The 20,704-nt window shown below is 45.4% G+C and overlaps 1 protein-coding gene across 7 annotated transcripts in view; it reads left to right on the forward strand.

Annotated features, from left to right (window-relative positions):
• Positions 1–773: 773 nt before the first annotated feature.
• The window catches only part of SLC6A6 (solute carrier family 6 member 6), an 86,572-nt gene continuing 66,641 nt past the window's right edge, over positions 774–20,704 (forward strand). For 6 of the 7 annotated variants that reach the window (XM_046899913.1, XM_040646237.2, XM_040646238.2 and 3 more), the window contains exon 1: positions 774–947. In XM_046899913.1, coding sequence (XP_046755869.1) covers positions 854–947 — 94 coding nt within the window. In that variant the 5' untranslated portion in view covers positions 774–853. The remainder of the gene's footprint in view (positions 948–20,704) is intronic. The other variant, XM_046899933.1, reaches the window with a different exon arrangement.

Below are 20,704 nucleotides of genomic sequence, written 5' to 3' on the forward strand. Positions count from 1 at the left end.
CAAATTGTGAAGTGAATTGGCTGTTTACTGGAAAGTTACCGTTATCTCGTGGGTAATGTCAGTCAGAGATAAGAAACTCTGGCCGTGGATTGAAGACAAGGAAGCTTCAGTAGTAGTAATAGTACCCTGAGGTGTTCCCATCCCTGATGTTTTCACCATTTTGCACTAGCACAGACCTCTCCCAGTTGTGCCCAAATAATTCTTTCTGTGACTCCGCAGCAAGCCATACCAGGAACTGATAAGGATCAAAAACCATGAACAAAGCACCCTGTAAAATAGGAAGGACCTTGTTTTCTTCCCTTTTCTTTTTCCAGTTCATTTCAACTACCTCCATTCCCTGATCAGCATGGCCCTTAAGTGTTCTAAAGCAATGTCAGATGGAGGGAGCTCACCTGGCACCCTTCCCTGCTGGACACGGAGAGGGCTGTGCATTTTGATACCAGGCCCTGGTGGCAAACCCCCCTGTGCCAGCACTGACCTACAGCAGTGCTCACAGGAGCAGATGGGTAGAAAAATGCTTCATTGCAAACATTGTCTGTAGCAAAGCACTGGCAAGCCAGGCTGGCTGCTCCTGCCACCAGGGGAGGGGACTGGCCTGAAACATCTACAGTGCCTATCTCCCAAAACGGCAGACCCAGAGCTGCAGCAGGCTCCCCAGCTCACCATTATCTGCTGCATCCTTCCTCCCCCCTGCTCTGCCTTGGCATGGGCACCCTCCCCTCTTATCACTGAGGTGGCAGCATTTTGTTTGTACAGCTGAGAGCTCTCGAGCTGACTCTGTGCGTCCTTCAAGGTCATAAAAGCATTTGATCTCCTGACCGAAATACCTGTGCCAGCCTCTCTGGTCAGAGCTATGGGGCTGCACTGCTGCCAGTGGAAGAGCTTTCCTGCGGTACTACAAAGCAGCTTTCCTGGAAGAGGGAATGGTTCACCGCTATTGCAGAAAGGTAATTTCAAGCACATTAACAGCTTTTACTGTAGTCTTGCAACGCAGCCTCACCCTCTGTGCCCTGGCCTCAGCTGGAGTGCCAGCCCCATGGAAGGAAGAGATGTCTGCAGCATGTGCCGATGTTCTGCCATGTGGTCCCGGCCCTCACACCCAGCACAAAGCCCCAAACAAACCCTTGGCCTGCTCGGCCCCACTGAGGGCTGATGTCACCGTCCTGCAGCCTGCTGGCATGACTCACAGAGGGAACACAGAGGGCTCTTCATGGGCTGCAGGAAAGCAGGAGCCGTGTGGGAGGCTGTTGCTGAGGGAGGGGGTGAGGAGAAGGTGCTGGAATGACCCAGGGTGCTGGGGTGGGGGGCCACACCTCAGCCCCCAGCACCCACGGTTGGAAGGAGGTCAGCTTCTGGTTGGGTTTCTTTTCCCTGGGGGTGTTCTGAACAGTTCTGCCCTTGTTTTCACATAGGATCGGGGTGGGGTAGGAACGGTTTTATTTTAGAGGAGTTTCCCATGACTCGAGCTGCCTGAATTAGTCAGGAGTAAAGGAGGGCAGGACATGGTCAGAAACAGAGCACAGGCTCCCTGAGAGCATGAATGGTCATGGCTGAGGCGTGTCGCTTCATTAAGGCACCTTTTTGGGGTGTCTTGCTGCCCCGAACCCGTGGATGGCTGTTCTGTGTCAGCAAAGCTGATGGAGGCATGTAGCACTGGGGCAGCATTTCCAGCAAGGACAAGGTGATGCAAATTAAGTGAATAGGCACAAGTATAAGCTAAGCTGCTGTCACCAGGGACTGGAGGCATCTCCAGGTGCCTGTCAGAACTGTTAGGATGGGAGGATGCTCGGGCTCTGCTGCAGTGCTGACTGCCTCCTGGGGAGGGGCCTTATAACTTTTGAAGTCCAGTTCCTAAAAGTGATGGCACCTGTGACCACCCTGACATGCACAGTGGTTCCTGATCATCCTTGGGCAATCTCAGAGACTTTTGGAAAATCATCAAGCACTGATGATGATAGTGCTTGAATACGTATGAACCCTGGAATCAGCTATTTCCTCTTTCTTCCATCATTCTGATATAGTTGGAAGTAGGAAGGCACTCACAAAAGAATCGGTTCTGTGAACCAATCCAGATTTTTGCTGAGGATTCAGAACTAACAAATTGAAATAACTGGACAGACTTTGGCTTACTTACGCAAAGTCCTAATTGACCACCGGCACTGATTTTTTCTAAGTGGTTCTTTTATGTCTGCAAGGAACAAAAAAACCCCCTCTGGATTTAAATATCCAGATACTTAAATATATTAATTTAAATATAAATATATTGAACTGTGGGAATTTGGCAATCCAGCTTCAGCAGTGGATGTTTCAAAGCATGACGTTAAGATTTCTAGTGTGAGGACACATGCTAGGAATCAGGATGAATAGCAAACATGCAAATTCAGTATTTAATTAGGAGTCAGATGGAATCAAAATAGACAGCTAGTTATGCTAATAGAGAGGCAGACAGAAGCACTGAGCGTGTTTTCCTATGGGTGTGAGGTCACACTTGAGTAAGTTGATATGGCTGTCAGGATGTTATGAAAGCGCTCACAAATTGCAAAGCTGCCCAAATTTTCTCATGACCAGAGACTCACACCGTGTTTACTCTCTGTGATTCCCCCCTATCACTCTCCTCTAATGCAGTCAGGAAAACAGTGTCAGGTGGCTGGTACGATCCATCACCATACCGAATGAGCAGCCAGGACTCGATAGCTGGACCAAAGGGGCAGTGAATGACTTGGAAGGTGATGGGCCATGATTTTTTCTGGATAACAAGTTCCAAAAATGCCCACTTTAGTTTTCAAATGATTTGCTAATTAAGATAGGGACGTGTGCTAAATTTGCAGTTAATATATTTTTTTAAAGAATAGATCAAACAGCTCTAGCAGATTTCCTTTAACTGACAAGTTCCATTAAACAAGAAAGCTCATTCTTAGTAGGAGATTTTAATATAACGCTGAGAACAGAGAACAAAACAATGAATGGAAACATATCAGCAGTCAATTTCCTGAGTATTCAAGCCTGCATTATACTTTGTTCTTTGCTACAGCCACAGCTCTGTAATTATCAGGCGTATTCATGGGACTTTTTCCTATTGACACTCAGCGTGAGTGTGGCTGGAAAGAGATTAAGCTTTTGTGGCAGCCATTTGAATTTGTCTAACTAAAAACAACCTGCAAGGCTATGGGGAACTGTATGTCTCAAGGGATTTGTGATGGTCTGCAGAACCTATGGGTCACAGGTTCAAATGTGTGTGCTGGTCGAAGAGAATGCATAGCTCTGCAGTGACAGACTGACAGCTGGCAGGCAGTGGTGCTTGCTGGCAGACTGGCGCAATCATGAAACAATGGTTGGTGATGGGGCAGATGCTGGAAAATGTTCCTCTGTTGTGTGACTGGGATGTTCTTGTTGGGCAATGGATAAGAATGCTGGGCAAGCCACTGCCCACCATCTTTTCTTGGAAAAGGAGCTTTGTTGATCCAGGACTTCATGGAATCATAGAGTGGCTTAGGTTGGAGGGTACCTTAAAGACCTTATCAAGTTCCAATCCCCCTGCCGTGGGCTGGGTGCCCCCTACCAGCTCAGGCTGCCCAGGGCCCCATCCATGGCCTTGAGCACCTCCAGGGATGGGCACCCACAGCTCTGGGCAGCCGTGCCACTGCCTCACCGCACTCTTGAGCACAGAATTTCTTCCTAACATCTAACCTAAATCTCCACTCTTTAAGTTTAAAGCCATTCCCCCTTTGTCCTTCACCTAGTAGTTCCCACAGGTGCAATAGCTGCTGCTTAACTGATACATCAAGGTCACACCAGCCAGGTTATCCCTTACCTGTACTGTCAGTGGACTTTCATTTTTACTGTTAACCATTAGCTTCATACTTCGCATGCGCCCTGTGGTTGGGAATTCCCAGCAGCATGGGAAGTGGACTTTCCATAAACCAGTCTGTGCACAGCTTTCCATGCAGGCTTCCCTCTCTTTGTAGCAATGCAGAGAGGTGGCAATGGGGAGTCACGAGCAAGGCCTGCAAGGAAGGCATAGGAGTGTATCCCTGGTGATCCCACATAGCTGCAGAGCGAGCTGGGAGAACATCCAGCCTTGAGGTGACCAAAGGGTTCCCCATTACTTAGGTAAACAGAGCCTTGTTTTTATTTGCACTAACATGGTGTTTCCCTTCTGCAGTCAGACAGCGCCATGCTGGCACACAGCTCCACTGTTCAGGCAGGAAGCATTTCCTCCAGGTAACATCACATCTCTTGGCCATTCAGTCCCAGTATGGGTGGGAATTCAGCTCCTCCGCTCGCAGCGCCAGTTTGTTCCTCAGAACTGAGCACACGCCATGTCTTTTTACAAAGCTCTCTGTTTCTGTGTAAATAACCATTTTAGCCAAAGATGGAAAACCAAAATCCTGTTTGCTTAGGCTCTTTCACAGTCCCATAGAGCAGGAGCGTTAGTGTTGGTGTGCTGGCCCAGCTCCAGCTCAGGTAATTACCGTGCATTCTGCCCTACTTACACACCCCCTGTAGTTTCAATTAGAGCAATTGTTTCCATTTTTCTTTCCTGCCCTGTCAAGTATTAATACAGTTGCTGTTAAGCTGCTCATGTGGTCCCTTGCTTAGGTGTTGTGTTTCCATGGTAAAGGCAGGCATCCTCGTACACACACCTGGACCAAATCCTCATTGCAGAAACTGAAGTAATTCCGTAATGGAGCTGTGCTAATTTACACTGTGTGAAGATATGGCCTTTCGATGTAGACCGTACATTCTTCTATCTATTTAAATGCTCTGTAAGAACATTTTTATATATGGTTCATTCATTTTTCTACTTGCTCTTCAGCTTTGCAAATAACCTGAGGTTTGTGTAGTCATTTACATTTATGGTCATAGTGGTGGTATGTAGAGGATACAGCATGCAACTTCTGCGTGTGTTTTTCTCCAGCTGTTCAAAAACGGATCTACAGGGATATCTGAGCTCTTCCACTCTTGGCTGTAGTCGGGTAGAGGGAGTTCACAGTCTGTGATGCTTTATGTTGTGCATTGCTGGAAAATGTGTTCTCTGGAAAAAAAAATCCTTCCAAATTTACTAAGAGAATTAAATACATGAAAGGATGCCTGAAAGCTATACAGCAGCTTAAGCCACCTGGTGCATTGAGCATTCATGTTCACAGCTGAGGGCTGTAGCACTTACTGTGCTGTTTATCTTATCAAGAGAGCCTTCCTTTCATCTGGCAAAGAACTTGGCCTGAAATGGCATGCATTTGTGCTGGTGGGCTGTGTGACATGCAGTGAGGTGAGTTCTGCTGTCTGATTCTCCAGTCTGTCACATGGCCCATCACATACATGTGCTGAATGGATTGATGGTTGGATGTGTGCAGCCTGGAGCAGTTTGAGTGCATGGCACAGGCTGCTCGGCTGTTTAAGGCCATGGGAGCTGGAGTCATGGAGACCTTTTCAGTGACCTCTCTGAATGTTAGGCCCTCATACAGAGACACAAGTAGTCTGTTTGTGATTTTCTTCCTGAAAAAAAGCACACGTTACCTTTCCCAGGGCTCTTCTTGGGCAGTTTTTTGAAATGCACAGAATGCATTCAAGGCTCCATTCTCAGCAGCAGCAGAAGCTCAGAGTAGATTCTCTGGGAATATCTGGATGCTGACCCTTATGTATCTGGCCCTGAATGAGACACTGATATACTACAGTGCCTCCCTGTGTCCCACATGCGCTCCATCCATCCCTAAAGGAGAATGTTGGTCTCCTGTAGGCCCTGCATTTCATCTGTCAGCCCCATACAGGTGTCTCAGCTGACTCCGGGTATTTAAGATAGTTCCAGATGTCTATCTTCAGACACCTCAAGCCCACCCACTGTTAGAGTCATTTAGCTGAATAAATAGTGATCAAGTTTATCTTTAAAATGAGATGTTGGGAAATTAAATGATCCTATATAAAATGAGTAGGGTTTTCATTCCAGAGTGAAGCTAGGTCTGTACCCTCTGCGCTGCTGGGAGGTGGGCTGGCACCTTCACTCAGCAGCTGGGTGGTTTGGTTGGATGGATCCCAGGTGAATGTTGGCATGTCTATGGGTAGCACTGAGGCAGGTGTGTGTTTAAGTGCTGCATTTAGATGATAGTGCCCTGGATGAAGTTCTCTGGGTGGTACAGGATACGGTGATGCTGAAGCAATTCTCACCATCCTTCTTGCATTAAGGTGCTCAGATATCTGGCCCAGCATGTCTTGATGAGCGCATAATAGTGATACATGAGGTCCCTGCACGTTTCCTGGTCCCATGGCAAGTGCAGATCAGCTAAGCTCTCCAGTCCAAGACCTGTGTTTCATTTTCTCTGAACTACAAATTGTGGTGATTTCAGCTTAGCCATCTTGACTTACCTGTTCTCTCGCACTATTTTTTCTCTTAATAACATCCTTTTATCCACATAGGGAAACATTTTGTCTCTTCAACGCTTTCCCAGGCTTCTGAATTTCTAAAATGAAGTTTTCACTGCAGGTTTAAAATGACAGCGTCACCCCAGAGCTGACTGCCACTCTCCCTTCCTTATGCAGTGGCAGTTTGCAGAGTCAGTGTAATCCTTTATGTACAGTTTTTTTTCACCCCCTTCATGCAAAACAAAAGGGTTTGGTTGTTTTTTCCAAAGCAAACAGTCTGTGTCAGCTGTCTCTCTCTCTCTCTCACACACACACACACACACACACACACACACACACACACACACACACACACACACACACACAAAATACCCACAAGCTTTTGCAGCCATGAGTGCTAAGTCACAGGTTCCCTGCAGCAGTGTTGGAGAAGGTAAAGAGCTCAGAATGCACTGTGTTTGCCATGCCATTCCACAGCTCAGCAAAAGCTATCTCCAGTCTTTCCTGCTCTGACACAGCAAGTCACGTTCTGCTTTGTAAATAGCAGTTAATGAAAACAAACCAATCAATCGTCCTTTGGTAGGATTCCCAAGACTTTTCCCTTGCATTAAAGGCCTGTAGGAATTCACCCATTGTGAGCTAAATCAGTGGAGGTTTTAACTGTTGGACTCAGTTTAAAAGCAAATCAAATATCAAGGAGTATGCCTTTGGTATCGTGCTCTTTCAGAGAAAGAAAGCTTTAAGGAGACTAAAGCAGGAATGTTTTCTTTGTACTTTTCTCTATGCAGCCGGTTATTATCCTATCAATTGTTTGTGCAGCCACTGTTGACACAAGAATATGGCACATTGGAAAACGCACTGGCAGCTTGTGTCCCCTGATGTGCCCTGCAGAGGCCCATCGCTTCCTGGCGCTCTCATCTAACGTTTGCAAAGGGTGTCATTGCAGAATCCAGCTTTTGTGCAGGCTTTAGCAGAGAACAGGCAGATGGAAATCAGGTTGAAGCTACCCACGCCTCCTTGCAATCACTCTTCAGAGAATTAACTTACCAGGTAGTGAGTGGGTAAGGTGCTCAGCACCGTAATGAGTCAAAAGATTGCTGGGAGCAGAGGGGAAAGGGACAGTGTTGAAATCGATTTGATATCTAACCAGTTGCCAAGGTAGTGGTTTTCACAGAACGGGTGTGACTGGCCCTTCTTGAATCCTGCCGGCCGCATTTCACACCATCTGGAGTTTGTGCAGAGCCCGGTTTGGGAAGCTGGCCAATGAAGAACTACAATAATCTAATCTTGCCATGATAGAAGTGTGAATAACCATTTCAGAGTCTGACTGGAAAATTACCACAACCTGTCAATGCGCCTTAGGTGGAGGCAAGAGAAGAACCGATGACACACTGAAAAGCACTTCTTAGAAGATAAACAGGAGTTGGCTTGTACCAGGCGCTGAGCTGAGAACAGTCACATTTCCATCAGCCAAAACAAAAGGCAGGAGGAGAGCTGCTGAGTTTAGGAGAGGTACCAGCCCCATCCACGCTGCTCCCCACAGCCACCGAGGCACTGGGCACTGTTGAGAGGCTGGCTGTGTTTTATGGCAGCTGCTCCAGACCCACAGCACCAACTGAGCCTCTGCAGCAGTCTCTGCTGGAAACCATTGGTTTCACACTTTCAGTTGTTCCTCAGATGGGATGAGAGTTGTTCTAGCCTTTGTTTTCCAGCCTTGTGGAGTTCTTAGTGGCATTTTTTTTTTCTCCCACCCTGAGAATGGATTGCCACATAGTTTTTCCCATCTTCTTTGCATCTGGTGAAACGGATGGCTTCTAAAAATGGACACTAAAAATTTTAAACAGCTGCTTTTGGTGCTCACTGGCACCTGGGAGGCATTTGCTGTAGTGATGCTCGTGCATTTAAATAAATTTGCTTTTTAGCATCACCTTGGTGAAAGTCCTGGGTCTCACCAATGTGAGCAAGAGCCCCTAACGTGGCACATGGCCACCTCCGAATCTCTCTGCACTGTGCTTTATCTTCTCTCATTTGGGTGCGTTTGGATGCTTTCTATTTCTGTCACGTCTCCTCTTTCAGTCTGGCTGCTGCAGAGTCAAGGAAAACTGCAGAAACCTGTTTGAATAAGAAATCTGCACTTCATGGTGCTTTCAGAAAAATTCTGCCTCTTTTTTCAAAGGATCTTCCCAGAACAGACACAATTTGAGGCAAAAAGGAGTGATTCTGATTGACACACAGAAGCCTTATGCTGCTCTGTGGTACGGAAAAATGATGTTCTGAGGCCCTCTCACCCCAACCTACAGGTGAAAAATGTGGCCAGCAACTTGCCCAAAAATCTACTTATCCAAAGCTGGCCAGGCCTGGCTCCATCTCTAAGAAAGTGTTTCATTTTCTTTGTAATTCCACAGCAGCTGCTGGATAATTATTCTGAAAGGGTCCCAAAGCAAGGTTTGATGTTTCTCCCTGTTTAGGTTAAGGGTTTTTCCCTGTTATTACTGGCACTGAGCTGTGTGGTTGCTTCCAAGGCAGGCTGCTCCACACACGAGGAGCAATGATGCACACTGTGGGTTGATGGAGAGCCTTGCTGCTCCCCACTCAGCACAGGAAAGGGACCGTGTTTCAGCTGCCTGGAAGCTGTTGTGGGGCGAGGTACAAGAACACAGGAGTAAATCACTAACTTCAATGATTTCAGCATTATTTTGCACCTCTCCCATTTTTACTTCCATTGCCACGGCCTCTCAAGGCCATCTTTTAGGCAGTAAGTTTGCTAGGGCGGGTATCCACCCAATTTTTACCTCACTGTGTGGTTCAAACCAGAACTAACTCAACTTTAGCTAGTTCAGGTCAGTGCAGTTACATCCCTAAACCAAGGACAACTGGGATGAGAATAGCCACTGCAGCACACGCTCTCTGCAGCACCTTGCACAGGGATGAGAGCTATAAAATAATTCAGGTGAAGTTTTCCAGAGAGCTTATCATCAAGTCACGTACAGAAGGGCTGATCATTTAAATCCATTTTAAAGTGTGGCCTTTAAAGGAAACAGCCACATGGCCAAGGCTCTTAAAAAACATCATTGCTCAATGCCCAAAAGCCCAGTGGCAAACTGCTTGAATCCTTTACGTAGGGGTGTGCAGAGCAACAGCCATTATTTAAATTGCCCATCTTGGACCGCTCAGTGCTTCAGCAAAGGGCAGTTTGCACACATCTCCTGGAGACAGAGGATGAGCCCTGGTGTGCCATTCAAAACCATTGGTGTGGCCTTTATGGATCCAGCTGTAGACAAGGGCTGGGGTGAAGCATGTCGTGGGAAGGCAGATAACGCAAACATGAAAGCAGCACAAAACATGAGAGCCTATAAATAGCAGGAAATAAAAAACAATACTGTGATAAAATCCATAAGACAATAAAGACCAATGTGGCAGAGACTGTTTCCCCCCCACCCTTCTCCAGAGTTTCTCTTATTTCCCAAAGCTGCAGGGATCATCTGACTGCCGTGTGGTGAGGTCCAGTCAGTTAAGCACCACCTCATGTGCTTGGAGCCTTACACAAAGTATTTCAAAACCCTGCTTCTTTTTCTTTCTTGATGTCCTGCCATGGGTACTGTGGTATTTTAAACCATTCCCTACTCATCAGCTTGTCAGAGCAAGGAGAAAAGAAGGAAGAGGAAGGGAGAAAAAAGTCTTACGGAGATTTAGAGTCATTAACAGCCTTCATAGGGTTTCAGACATTTTTGTGGTACTTCTTTGGAAGGGACATGTCCATGACAAGCTAGGGGTTATTTTGCCACTGGCATAAAAAAATGAGACTGTCTCCAAGAAAACGTTAGCTATGTACCAAGGAGAGGGCAAACATAACTAGAAAATGGCAACGGATGTGAAGTAGGAACCTTGTTTAAATTTAGAGTAATTACCAGCTCCTGACCTGGCCCCTTTGAACTGGATTGAGAACCAAACAAGTCTCTGGCTGCTCCTCCATAAAGTTAATCTATCGCTGTGCGGTGGGCACTGCAAAGCTCCCTCCCTCCTCTGGCAGCAGCAACTGGAGACAGTTAATTATTTGGAGAGATATCCATCTTCAGCCTGGATCTCAGAGGAACATGTCCTGTCAGGAGGTAACCACTCTGTGGGCCTGAAAAGTCATGAGAACGGCTCACAATTACATGCCTTACTGTTTTGGCTTGTGAGCATCTCTGGGGATGAGATTTTGCTGCTTATTTCTGCAGGACCCAGCCCCACGGTGCTCCAGTTTTTGTATTAAATCTTCAGGTGGTGTAACACTAACTTACATGAAAGTTGTTAGGCTGATCTATGGCAGTGGAGGATTGGGGCCTTATAGTAGGAAACAAGAGGATTATATTGGCTTCAGTGTTGGAGCTGGGACTGGAGCTCAGGAGTTACTGAACAGGTCTCTAAATTGCTTTTGTTAACATAAAAGATGTGGTTGTGCTGAGGAAACCCTCCAAGAATATCTGTTTTAATGGCAAATCCACTCATCTTGTTCCCATGACTGGTTATGATGCCTGCCTGCTAATGAACACGGCTTTTAGTGCTAATGAAGTTGCTCCCTCCTGACCTACCCAATCCTCTTACAACATCCCACCAGGCAGATGTGAAGACAAGACTGGGGGGGGTGCAAAGGGAGTGACGCCATTTGCAGGTAACTGCTTTAGTTCACAGAGATCAGAAATGACAGTGAGGTCAGAGCAGCTCTACCTGAACAGTTGATTGGTCCACACCATGCTCCAGAGTGAGGAATTTAAAGGAAATCATCCAATTCCTATCTGACTCTGACTCAGTGCTTTAACCTATGCAGACCTTTTCTCCTATACTGCTGCACTATTTGTAAGGGTTTTTGTCTGGCATCCAGACATTTGACTTCATCTGATGTATGAAATTTTGCTTGTTCTACCTTAATTGATCATTATCTCTTGAAGCAGCTTGAGTGCTTCTCTGTACCCAACACTTCTTTCTGTCTTTTTTTCTCCCGGTGTTTCCAGAAGGACTTGTTCCTTAGAACAGATGAACCACATGCCGAGAAAATGAACAGGCCAGATTGTCTAGTGCTCAGCACCCACCATTAAGGACAGATTTTCCTGAGAGCTCAGTTTCCAAGGAGGCATCTAAATAAATGACAGACAGTAAAAGGTGGAAATGCGCCCACTTACTTTGGTGCTCAAATAGTGCCAGAGGTGCTTCAAAAAACTTTCTCTCCTACAGCTGTTCTCCTTAGCTTACCCTACACGAGTCTCCCTCTGTTGTACCCTATTTATGTCCTTCCATGCTTACCCTCATGCCATGCTCCATCCGAGAGGTCTGGACTGGCCTCCTTCTGCTGGTTGCTGTGTCCTTCTGCCGTCATCAAAAGGTCAGCATGTCCATACACTCACATTTCCTCCAAGGGGCCCTTCAGGGCTAATGCCTCCAAATGTAGAACATATGTGCAACATAAATTAATTGTTAAGGCCAATGCTGATTGAAGTTTGGTAATTCAGCCTGCAGGATATACCATATGTTTGAAGTGTATTGTCCAAGTTAAGATTTTAAACTCCCAAGGGCAGGGACCACTCCTTCTTCTATGTTTACATAGCATCAATAAGACCAACAGTGCTTGAGTCTGAAATACATTAACCTTAGCCAATACATTGTTAAGTTTAATAATGACTAGTTAACATTAAAACACAATGGATAAAATATATAGACAAAGACATATTTTGGCAGAGATTTTGTCCTGTTTCTGATGCCAGATTCCTACCCAAGTGAATGGTTGCTGGTCATCTGAATCATAGACATTGTCTTGGAAAACTCACCCTTTGTATTGCACCATCCCAGTTTTCGCTTGCTCATCAACTGACACTAAGCCACGGACCAGTATTTAGGGTAACTTAGCCAGAGTCCACATAAGTGAGAAGTCTGGAATAAGAAGGCACCTAAATGAGATGCCAGACTCTAAGCTCTGGCAGTCACAGAGCCAGGATGTAAATAAGCAAAGGAAAACAAAGGTTTCGAATAAAGGAACTTAGCGTCCGTCGTTATTACTTATCTCATTAATTTGTAGTCTCCAGAAACCACATTCAAAGGTTACTGTGTGCAGGCCCTCCAGTGGGAGCATAAGAGAACTATAGGAATAAATCCAGAGGCCATCTGAGCTGGCAGGCTGTTTTTCAGCGCGAGTTATGCAACATGTTAGTACCTCTAGGTATAGGACCAGTGGGATTTAAACTTGTACAGCAGATGGTCCGTGCATCATTGCTGGAATGCGCCTGCTGACCCTAGGGCAGAGTCTGAATGGACTTCAAAAGAGAGGCTGAGCACGCTTCAAAGTGTTATTGTTTAAATGTTCCACTAAAAGGGGACTCCGGAACAAAATATCTAGCAGAGGTCAGTTTGAAAAATGTCAACACGTGTAATGAGAAAACAGCATGTCGTGTGAGAAAGAATATTTCATAGGGATATTCTGACTATTTTGAGTTGGGAAAGCACTTTTATCGTGTGTGTCAGCAGGTTGTCATAATCTAAGTGTCTCTCCTCGTGAGCTGGGAGCTGCATTTACTTTTGTTGGAAAGGCTTTTACACAAAGGTCATAAAGACCTTTGGAAAGTGTGGTTTGTGGGCAGGTGGGTGCGCTGGGAAAGCTGTTGGAGCAGAGGGTATGACACAGGTGTATTGCAGTACAGCACTGACAGCCTCAGCAGCCTCCATCCCACTCATTTTGAAGGGAAGTTTGTAAGACCCAGTGTCTGGTGTAACAGCGTGATCCTGTATTATGTAATTGTGTACCATACTCTGTGCTGTTCCTTCCAAAGCCCATAATGCCCACTCATAGCATGCTCTTTCACTGGTGTAATCCACAAGGTTTGGCTTCTCCTAACTCAATTCAGTGGGAATTTCAGTAGAAAAAGGATTGGGCTTGTGTTCCAATCAGTAGGGCTAAGACCACGAAGAAAGACTTCTCACGAGGCAAACTTAATGAGATCAAGTCTTCAGTGAGATACTTAAGATTTTGCCTTCGCTTTCGTCATTTGGCTGGGCTGCATCTTAGTTGCTAGTAGCAGTGGTCCAGCAGCTTTCATTTGGCAAAAGGGTTTTGCGTTGGCTACTGGCAATTCAACATGGGTGGCTGAAAAATAATTTCCTTTGCTGGAAGCTAACAGCAGCAACCTGAACTTTCACAGCACCTTGTCCTGCTGGGGCATGCCTCTGTTTTGATGGAGACATGTTAGAATAACACGCAGATTAAAGGCTAACCCTCCCTGCAGAAGTAATGCTCATCCAGTGCCGGGAAGAGCAAACAAGACCCGTGCTCAGTCAAAGGAAGGCCTGTTCATTTCATGTATCGATATGCACTGCAATCAGCTGGCTTGGCAGTCTGGGATGAAAAAGCCATCATGCAGTGTGAAAAGCTAAAGGACTTTGGAAACATCTGAGAAAATGAGGTGTCCTTAAATCAGGAAGATAACTCGGGCCTGTTTGTTGAGTCTCTGTATCATGGTAACGTAACTGACACAAAATGTGAAAAGCAATCACTTGAAGTGGGTCAAAAATAGCATCCACACCCACTCTGGAGCCCTGGTTGTTCCTCTGGGTATCACCAGTCAGCTGTTAGCTGTGGGCCAGATTAGGAAAAACTGCAAAAACGTGCTTAACCAAGTATGAACTCAGCAAAGCGTTCAGGCTTATGCTTATCTTCAGTGTATGCTTAAGTTTAGCGAGTATAGAAACTCTTTGTTCAGTACGACTTTTAGACCAGCAGAGAACTGATACAAAAATCATTCAGAGTTTCACCTTTTTAAATCTGTTTGCTGAGTGCTAGGAATAGCTGATCTCGATGTGTAAATTGTTGCAGGTATTTAGTTGTCAGAACTCAAAGTGTGTCAGTAAGCTAAAGGTAACCTGTTATCACACCATTCCCAAGGCAGAGGAGTTACAACACATTTCTGATTAACATAATTGGTTTTAGGAATCCCAGGTCCCTGGAAATGATGTCCCAGTTGCTCCAATGCAGATACACTCTGCAAACTCTCCGAACTTCAGCTGTTTCAACTGTTCACGGAGAATAAAAAGTCAATGCAAAGTGAATTTGTTTAAAAATCTGGATAAAATTTTGCACAACAGGGAAATAAACTCAAGTAAACCAAAGGAGAAAATATTACATCCATTACTCAGTTCGCATTTTTTACTCGAGTATAATAGGACTATAAACATTTTCTGTCAACAGCTTACAAAGAAACTTGTTCTAAAAGTGATGCATGGTGAGAACTTGCATCTAAATTGGGTACATCTAAATTAGACTCTGAATACAGAACATTCCCAAAGGTGGCTTTTGGTTGGAGCTGGTTGAGTAATGCAGAAAAGAATTCACAAATACTGAAAGAAGAAACACCCCCAAACATTGCAGGAGTCCTCCCCACTTGTGTTCATTGTGCAGAGTATTTGGGGGAGGCTGTGGGGCGGTGCCCCGGTTCTTACAGCAAACATGCTATTTGGTATTCTCCTGTTAGCGTGCAAAATGGGGCCAAGTCTTTTGCTGAACAAGGAAGGACTTCTTATACACGCACTGGGTGAGGCCTACAACACTGCAGTTCTCGGCTTCAGTAGGTGGCGGAGATTCTTTACATTCTCTTGCTCATTTACATTAAACAAACAAACAGAATTCCCAAACCACAAAGCCCACAAATTATGTATGTAGCTAGTCTACGTAATCACAAGTTCCCTTTATGGTTACTTTTATCTTCCATCTCTCTCAAGCTTCCCTCTGCCTGTATTGCTGCTGGTCTTTATGAAGCCCCACTTTCTGCAAACATTTATGTACACGATTCGCTTTAAGCTTCTAAACAGTTGCAGAGATTTCAATAGATGTTAAATAGATAATGAACTAGAACATAGTAGAACTGCATATCTGCAGAGACCAGACCAAGGCAAGTAAAGTTACAGCTGTACAAAAAGTTCAGCTCATGGGCAAGAGTTTGCAGGGCCTTCGTTTCTATGATCACTACCAGAACTGGCACTGGTCCCTGTGCAGCTCCTGGCACAGCAGGGCTCTGAATCTGACTGGGATCCCTGGATCCCAATGTGCTGTAAGTAACGAGCTGCTATAATGAACACAATTGGGCACCAAACATCGAGTATCCAAAGTTCAGGAAGACTCTAGCACAGGGTATTGCCAATACATCTGCTGATCATAGAATTATAGAATCATTAAGGTTGGAAAAGACCTCTAAGATGATGTAGTGCAATCATCCACCTACCACCAATACTGCCCACTAAAAAATGTCCCTATGTGCCACAAGAGCCTCTTTTGGGAATGCGAAATGATTTCCGCCACCTATCAGCTGCCACCTGATCTCTTTAAAATAAACTTGTCTTAATGGGCATGTGGCTGGATCACCAAAGAAACTATCAAATTTGGCACCATGCTGCAGTGGGGAAGCCAAGCCTGGGTGGGAGCGATTGCTCTACATTCTTACTCTCAGATATCCTATCACCAGGCCAAGGTTGTGCACAGTGATGTGGGGCACCGAGGCCTCCGCCCATCCAGTGGATAACTCATCATTATTCCAGCCATTTGTCACAAGCTCATCCTCATTACGTGGGAGTACACTTAATATCAAGTAAAGGAAAGGTGAATGGCCATAAGAACTTTGTCGAGGCTTTAGTGGATATTCAGCAGCGACAGCTACATGCCAGGCTGAGAGGCACAGCCAGCAGCTGGCAAGGAGTGTGTTATGTAGCTTTGTGAACACAGACTGTGCAAAAGGATTCAAAGGATGTTCCAGAGGCAAATTGGTTGCAGCTAAATTTGCCCTCCTACTCCTGAACTTGCTTATTAGAGCCCTTAGCTTGAAAATTAGCTGGAACTGATGAGCTGAGTCGGAGCTGACTTAAGGATCTTTGCATATTAAGAAAACCACAGCCCAATTTAAATGTGCTTGTGTCTACGTGGCATGGAAATGCGGCTCTCAGTGCCTCCTCCTGCTACTCCCGAGAGGAGGGCTTCACAGCTCTGTAGAGGGCTCTTGCAGAGAGCTGGGGAACTATTTTGCCTTGGATTTGTAAGCTAAGGAAGAGTGAAAAGATAAGTTTTCTCTTCTCTCATTGTTTCCGAGCTTTGTACCTGCATTTTGTTTTTCCTGCTCAGGCATTCCCTGGCAGTGACCTCACACCTGTTATATATTCCATTACCAAAGGTGAATAATCCAGGCAAATATGAAGAATGAGAGAAGTATGTGCTTGCTTACTCAGATAATGAACTTAAAGGATGAAATCACCTCAGTCTTGAATTCAAAACAACCCTTTGGGATCCTGTTATGGTGGTAAAAGATACCGGAGGAAGGTGGAGCGTGTTGTGTCAATGGCAGTGGCACTTTTGCGTCCTTTGGTCTTCTTCCCCTTGTAAGGGCAATCGTTGAAACCTTCCTATCACTTGAGTATTGACTTTATGCCCTAAGAAAGAAAAGTGTGGCTTGAGCAGTGGTTTAATGCCACCTGTCCAAGACCACTGGAGCAGGTCTGCTCAGCCACAGGCTGACTGCACGTTTGCTCCACGTGCAGCCATCTCTGCCATCATTTGGAGAGCTTGAGGGCAGCGGCTCTGCCACCCCCTGCCTGTCACCCTGTACCACACGTCAGCTCGGCTCAGGCTTGCCCTTATGGCAGCCACACTGCGCCTGACCCCTGCATGGGTGTACAAAGGTGGGAAGAGGGTGGGCCGTTTCCTGCTCTTAAACAACTGCACGCTGTTAGCTCGGGGACAATTGAGCCTCTGGTGTTTATACTGTCTTTGTCTGCACAGACTGTGTGGATGCAGTCCCGATGCATTCGCTGGGAGATTTTCTTGCTGATTTTGATGGTGCCGGCATTTCACCCCTGATGTTTGTTTTAGTCATCCCCTTCTTGAATCAATATCTCAAGCTTCTTAAAACTGCATTGTGGCTATGTTTGGGTTTATTTGCATTACTTTTTTTTTTTTTCCTGAGTAAACCAAAATGGGGATGTCTTATAAAATACAGTTTTCTTGGTGCCCTACAGAAAGTAAATGTCACCTCCTTGTGACACATTCAGAGATCCCTCTGCATAGTCCTCTCACATAACCAACTTGACACCAAGGATGTCCCCAGGGTTTGCCCTCCCAGTGCCACCTTCCAGGATCCAAGCGCTCAGCTCAATGTAAACCTCAGCATGCTGCTGGACACTCAGAAACATTCAGCATCTTGCACTTTAGCAGAACCCAGGCGTGTTTTGTGCACAACAGCTATAATGGAAGGAGCTTGTGTCAAATGGAGAAATTTTCTTTTTCAATCTCCAGCTTTTCTAATTGCGTTACACTAATTGGTCTCCAGCTGCGAGGAAATACAGGAAACTTCTTATTTAATAACTTTTCTATAATCCTAAAGACATGATTTGCCCCTGCTGGAATGGCTTAGTCTGCATGTCTTCAGAAACACCTTGATAAATAACACCAGGCGCTGAAGATACTTTTCCAACCCTGTAGGCTGCAATACAACTCGTAGTGTAGCTGCACTGACATTCAGTCAACACGCTCACTGTTTACAGATTCTTCCTTTCCTTATTCTTGATGGTGTCTCAGATCTGCTAACACAAGAGAAGGTCCAGTAGAGGTGAAACCATCTTGTATTCAAGAGGGACTGAGAGACAGACCTGTTTGGATTTCCTGCTTGCCTTGCATTTAATTTGAACATCATCCTGGGTCTACGTGCAGTTTTTCACTCTGAGAAATAGCTGGGAAAAGTGCTTAGGAAAAACATCAGATTCAAAATAATAACAAGCCCTACCAAACAAAATCCTGTATTTGTCCCTAGATCTTAGTGACTGAAAGATGATGACATAGAAGGTTCCTGGCTTTATCCGTTCTCAAACAGCACTTTTTTCCTCAATGGCAATTATACTACTGAGAAAAAAGTCAGGGTTGGTCAGATCTAGCCCTGGCATCTTTGAGCAGATTATTCCTAAAATAAAGAAGCATTTCCAAGCCTGGTGGTTTCGGATGTTATGATCAATGTTTATTCATTTGTCCTCTCTTTCCATGGAACTGGCAGCGTCTGCTATTTCTCTCTCCAATACCACTGTTATGTCTGTAGCTCTAATCTAGCTACTTATATGGTCTCCACCATCATAATGTTTGAGAACATCCCAAGAAATTAAAAAAAAAAAAAAGAATAAAAACTCTAGAACAATAAATAACAGGCTCTCTCTTCCGTCCTTCCCAGGCTGATTTTAATAGCCTCGAGTCTTCATGTTTGCATGTGTGTGAGGAACAGCTGAGCTGAAGAAATGGTTTCTACCTTGGGCAGTGAGAATGGTGTGGGGGAAGCTGCCATAGTTGAGGCACACGGGTGACCAGGGCTGCTCCAGGAGCCTGCAAGTACTGGATGTGCTTCCCCTCAGTTTTCTCCTCCTTAACCCCTGGCTCCATAGTGTTTTACATGATTCCTGGAATTCAGCAAGTCATAAAAGTTACGAGAGGCAGAGGGTAGATGTGGGTTTTTCTTTTGGTAGAGAAAACTATTATTTCTGCCTGGAGACAAGTTGCCCTGGCCGGCTTGCAGTGGAGGTGTTCCCTCTATGTGTTCTGACCGCATTTGGATCAAGGTCAGAGTTTCTGTGTCTCTTCTCTGTGTTTGCTTGGGGATTGTTGTCTACTATTCCTGTGGACCCTGAAGTCATCCGAGCTGAAACTTATCCTCAAATTCAGCTTCTGGTTTAGATAGCTTTCCCTCTAGGAGACTGTGAGTAGCTAGTAGTGGATTGCTGGGAGCCCAGCCTTATCTCCTCACCCATTGCCCAGTTTTGGTGCTCTGGACTTGGAGCTGAGGCAAGGAGAGGCTGCTGAGCCTTCAGTCTGTTGGCTCTGGGCCTCATTTGTGGGGAAGAAAGCAAACCCTTTTGCACAAAGTGGGCTAGATCTGTGGGGAAGATTTAAGGGCAAAAACTCCTACCTGAAAAAAAAAAAGAAACCAACAAGCTAAAACTCTTGCCATGTGCTTTAAATCCATGAGCAGCAAATGGACGAATTACCAATGTATAAAAATACAAGTAAACACATGCCAACTTTAATTGGGGGAACACGTCCTTCCCCGTGACCTTAGCCTCTGTGACCGTACTTCTGCTGTAAGGGACGTGAACACTTGCTTTCTCCTCCATAAGCAGCAGACAGAAACCTCATTTCCAGCTGCAGGATTAAACTGCACGTGAGGAAATGGTTGAGTACATTCTTGACACACCTTTTTTTTTAGACCTGGATCAATGAAAAGAATATCATGATGTCTCATATTTGGGCTGGAAACTAAGCAATCTGCGTACTTGCAGGAACGAGATACAGTCGCCTCCGAAGCTTTTGTTGGCAGGAGGACAGGCAGCTGTCAGCACTTCAGTCTAGAAGTAGATGCAGCTCATTAGGACAGTTGGATATCATCAGATTAGCTGGGCTTGGAGATAGGGTGAGACAGGAAAACACATTACAAGAACTGGCACCTCAAACCCTCTCCCTTCAGAAATACTACCTCAAAACCAAGGAATGCTGTGGTCGATTGTAGCCAATATCAATAGAATATATCCTAATTTATGGGCAGACCTGCCAAGTATTTCAGCATGGGTTTCAGTGCCCCTGGTACACATAAAAGTTATGGCACCAGTTCTGGATTAGTTACTGGGACTCTGGTAATGATGTTCCTGGCATAGCACTCCTTGCAAACACGTACTTTGGAGGAGTTCCCATACATTTTTTTTATTGTCCACCAGAGCTGTGGTGGTAAACTGTATGAAATCAATCCAGAAAACTGGAAAAAATCAAAATTAAATTGGGGGGAGGGGAACCAAGTAAATATGGCAAAGCCTTTCTGGTGTAGACTTAAAATAAAGCCAGGAATCAAATGGCTGTGGCTTGACAACATCAAAGTCATGAAGGAGGGAGTTTTAGCCTTTCTTTCAGTGCCCTTAGAGGACTGCCTGAAATGCTCGGTTCAGCTCTGAAAATGCTTGCTGACTGGAAACAACTCACAGGTGAATGGCAACAAGAGCAACAACAACAAAAAACAGCTGAGGGGCAGCAGGGACTACTTTTGAAGAAAGATTAAATAGGTTTGGCTGGGTGACAGACAGAGGTAGCCAAGGTCCTTGACAATACTCCATATGTGTTTGAACGTAAACAGCAGGAGGCAGATGAAGTGTTTGTCAACGTGCGTGGCCATGGTTTGTTGTTGTGTTCAAAACCTCTTTGTTCTCAGCACACTTCTCCTTTCAGAGCTTGCACCTCAGTTTCACAACCCAAGCAGCAGGGATACCATGTGTTTCCTTGGCGCTTTTCATCCCACCATCCCCAAACGCTTCACAGAGG

The sequence above is a fragment of the Gallus gallus genome, chromosome 12 (assembly GCF_016699485.2).
Source record: "Gallus gallus isolate bGalGal1 chromosome 12, bGalGal1.mat.broiler.GRCg7b, whole genome shotgun sequence".
NCBI classification, from domain to species: Eukaryota; Metazoa; Chordata; class Aves; order Galliformes; family Phasianidae; genus Gallus; species Gallus gallus.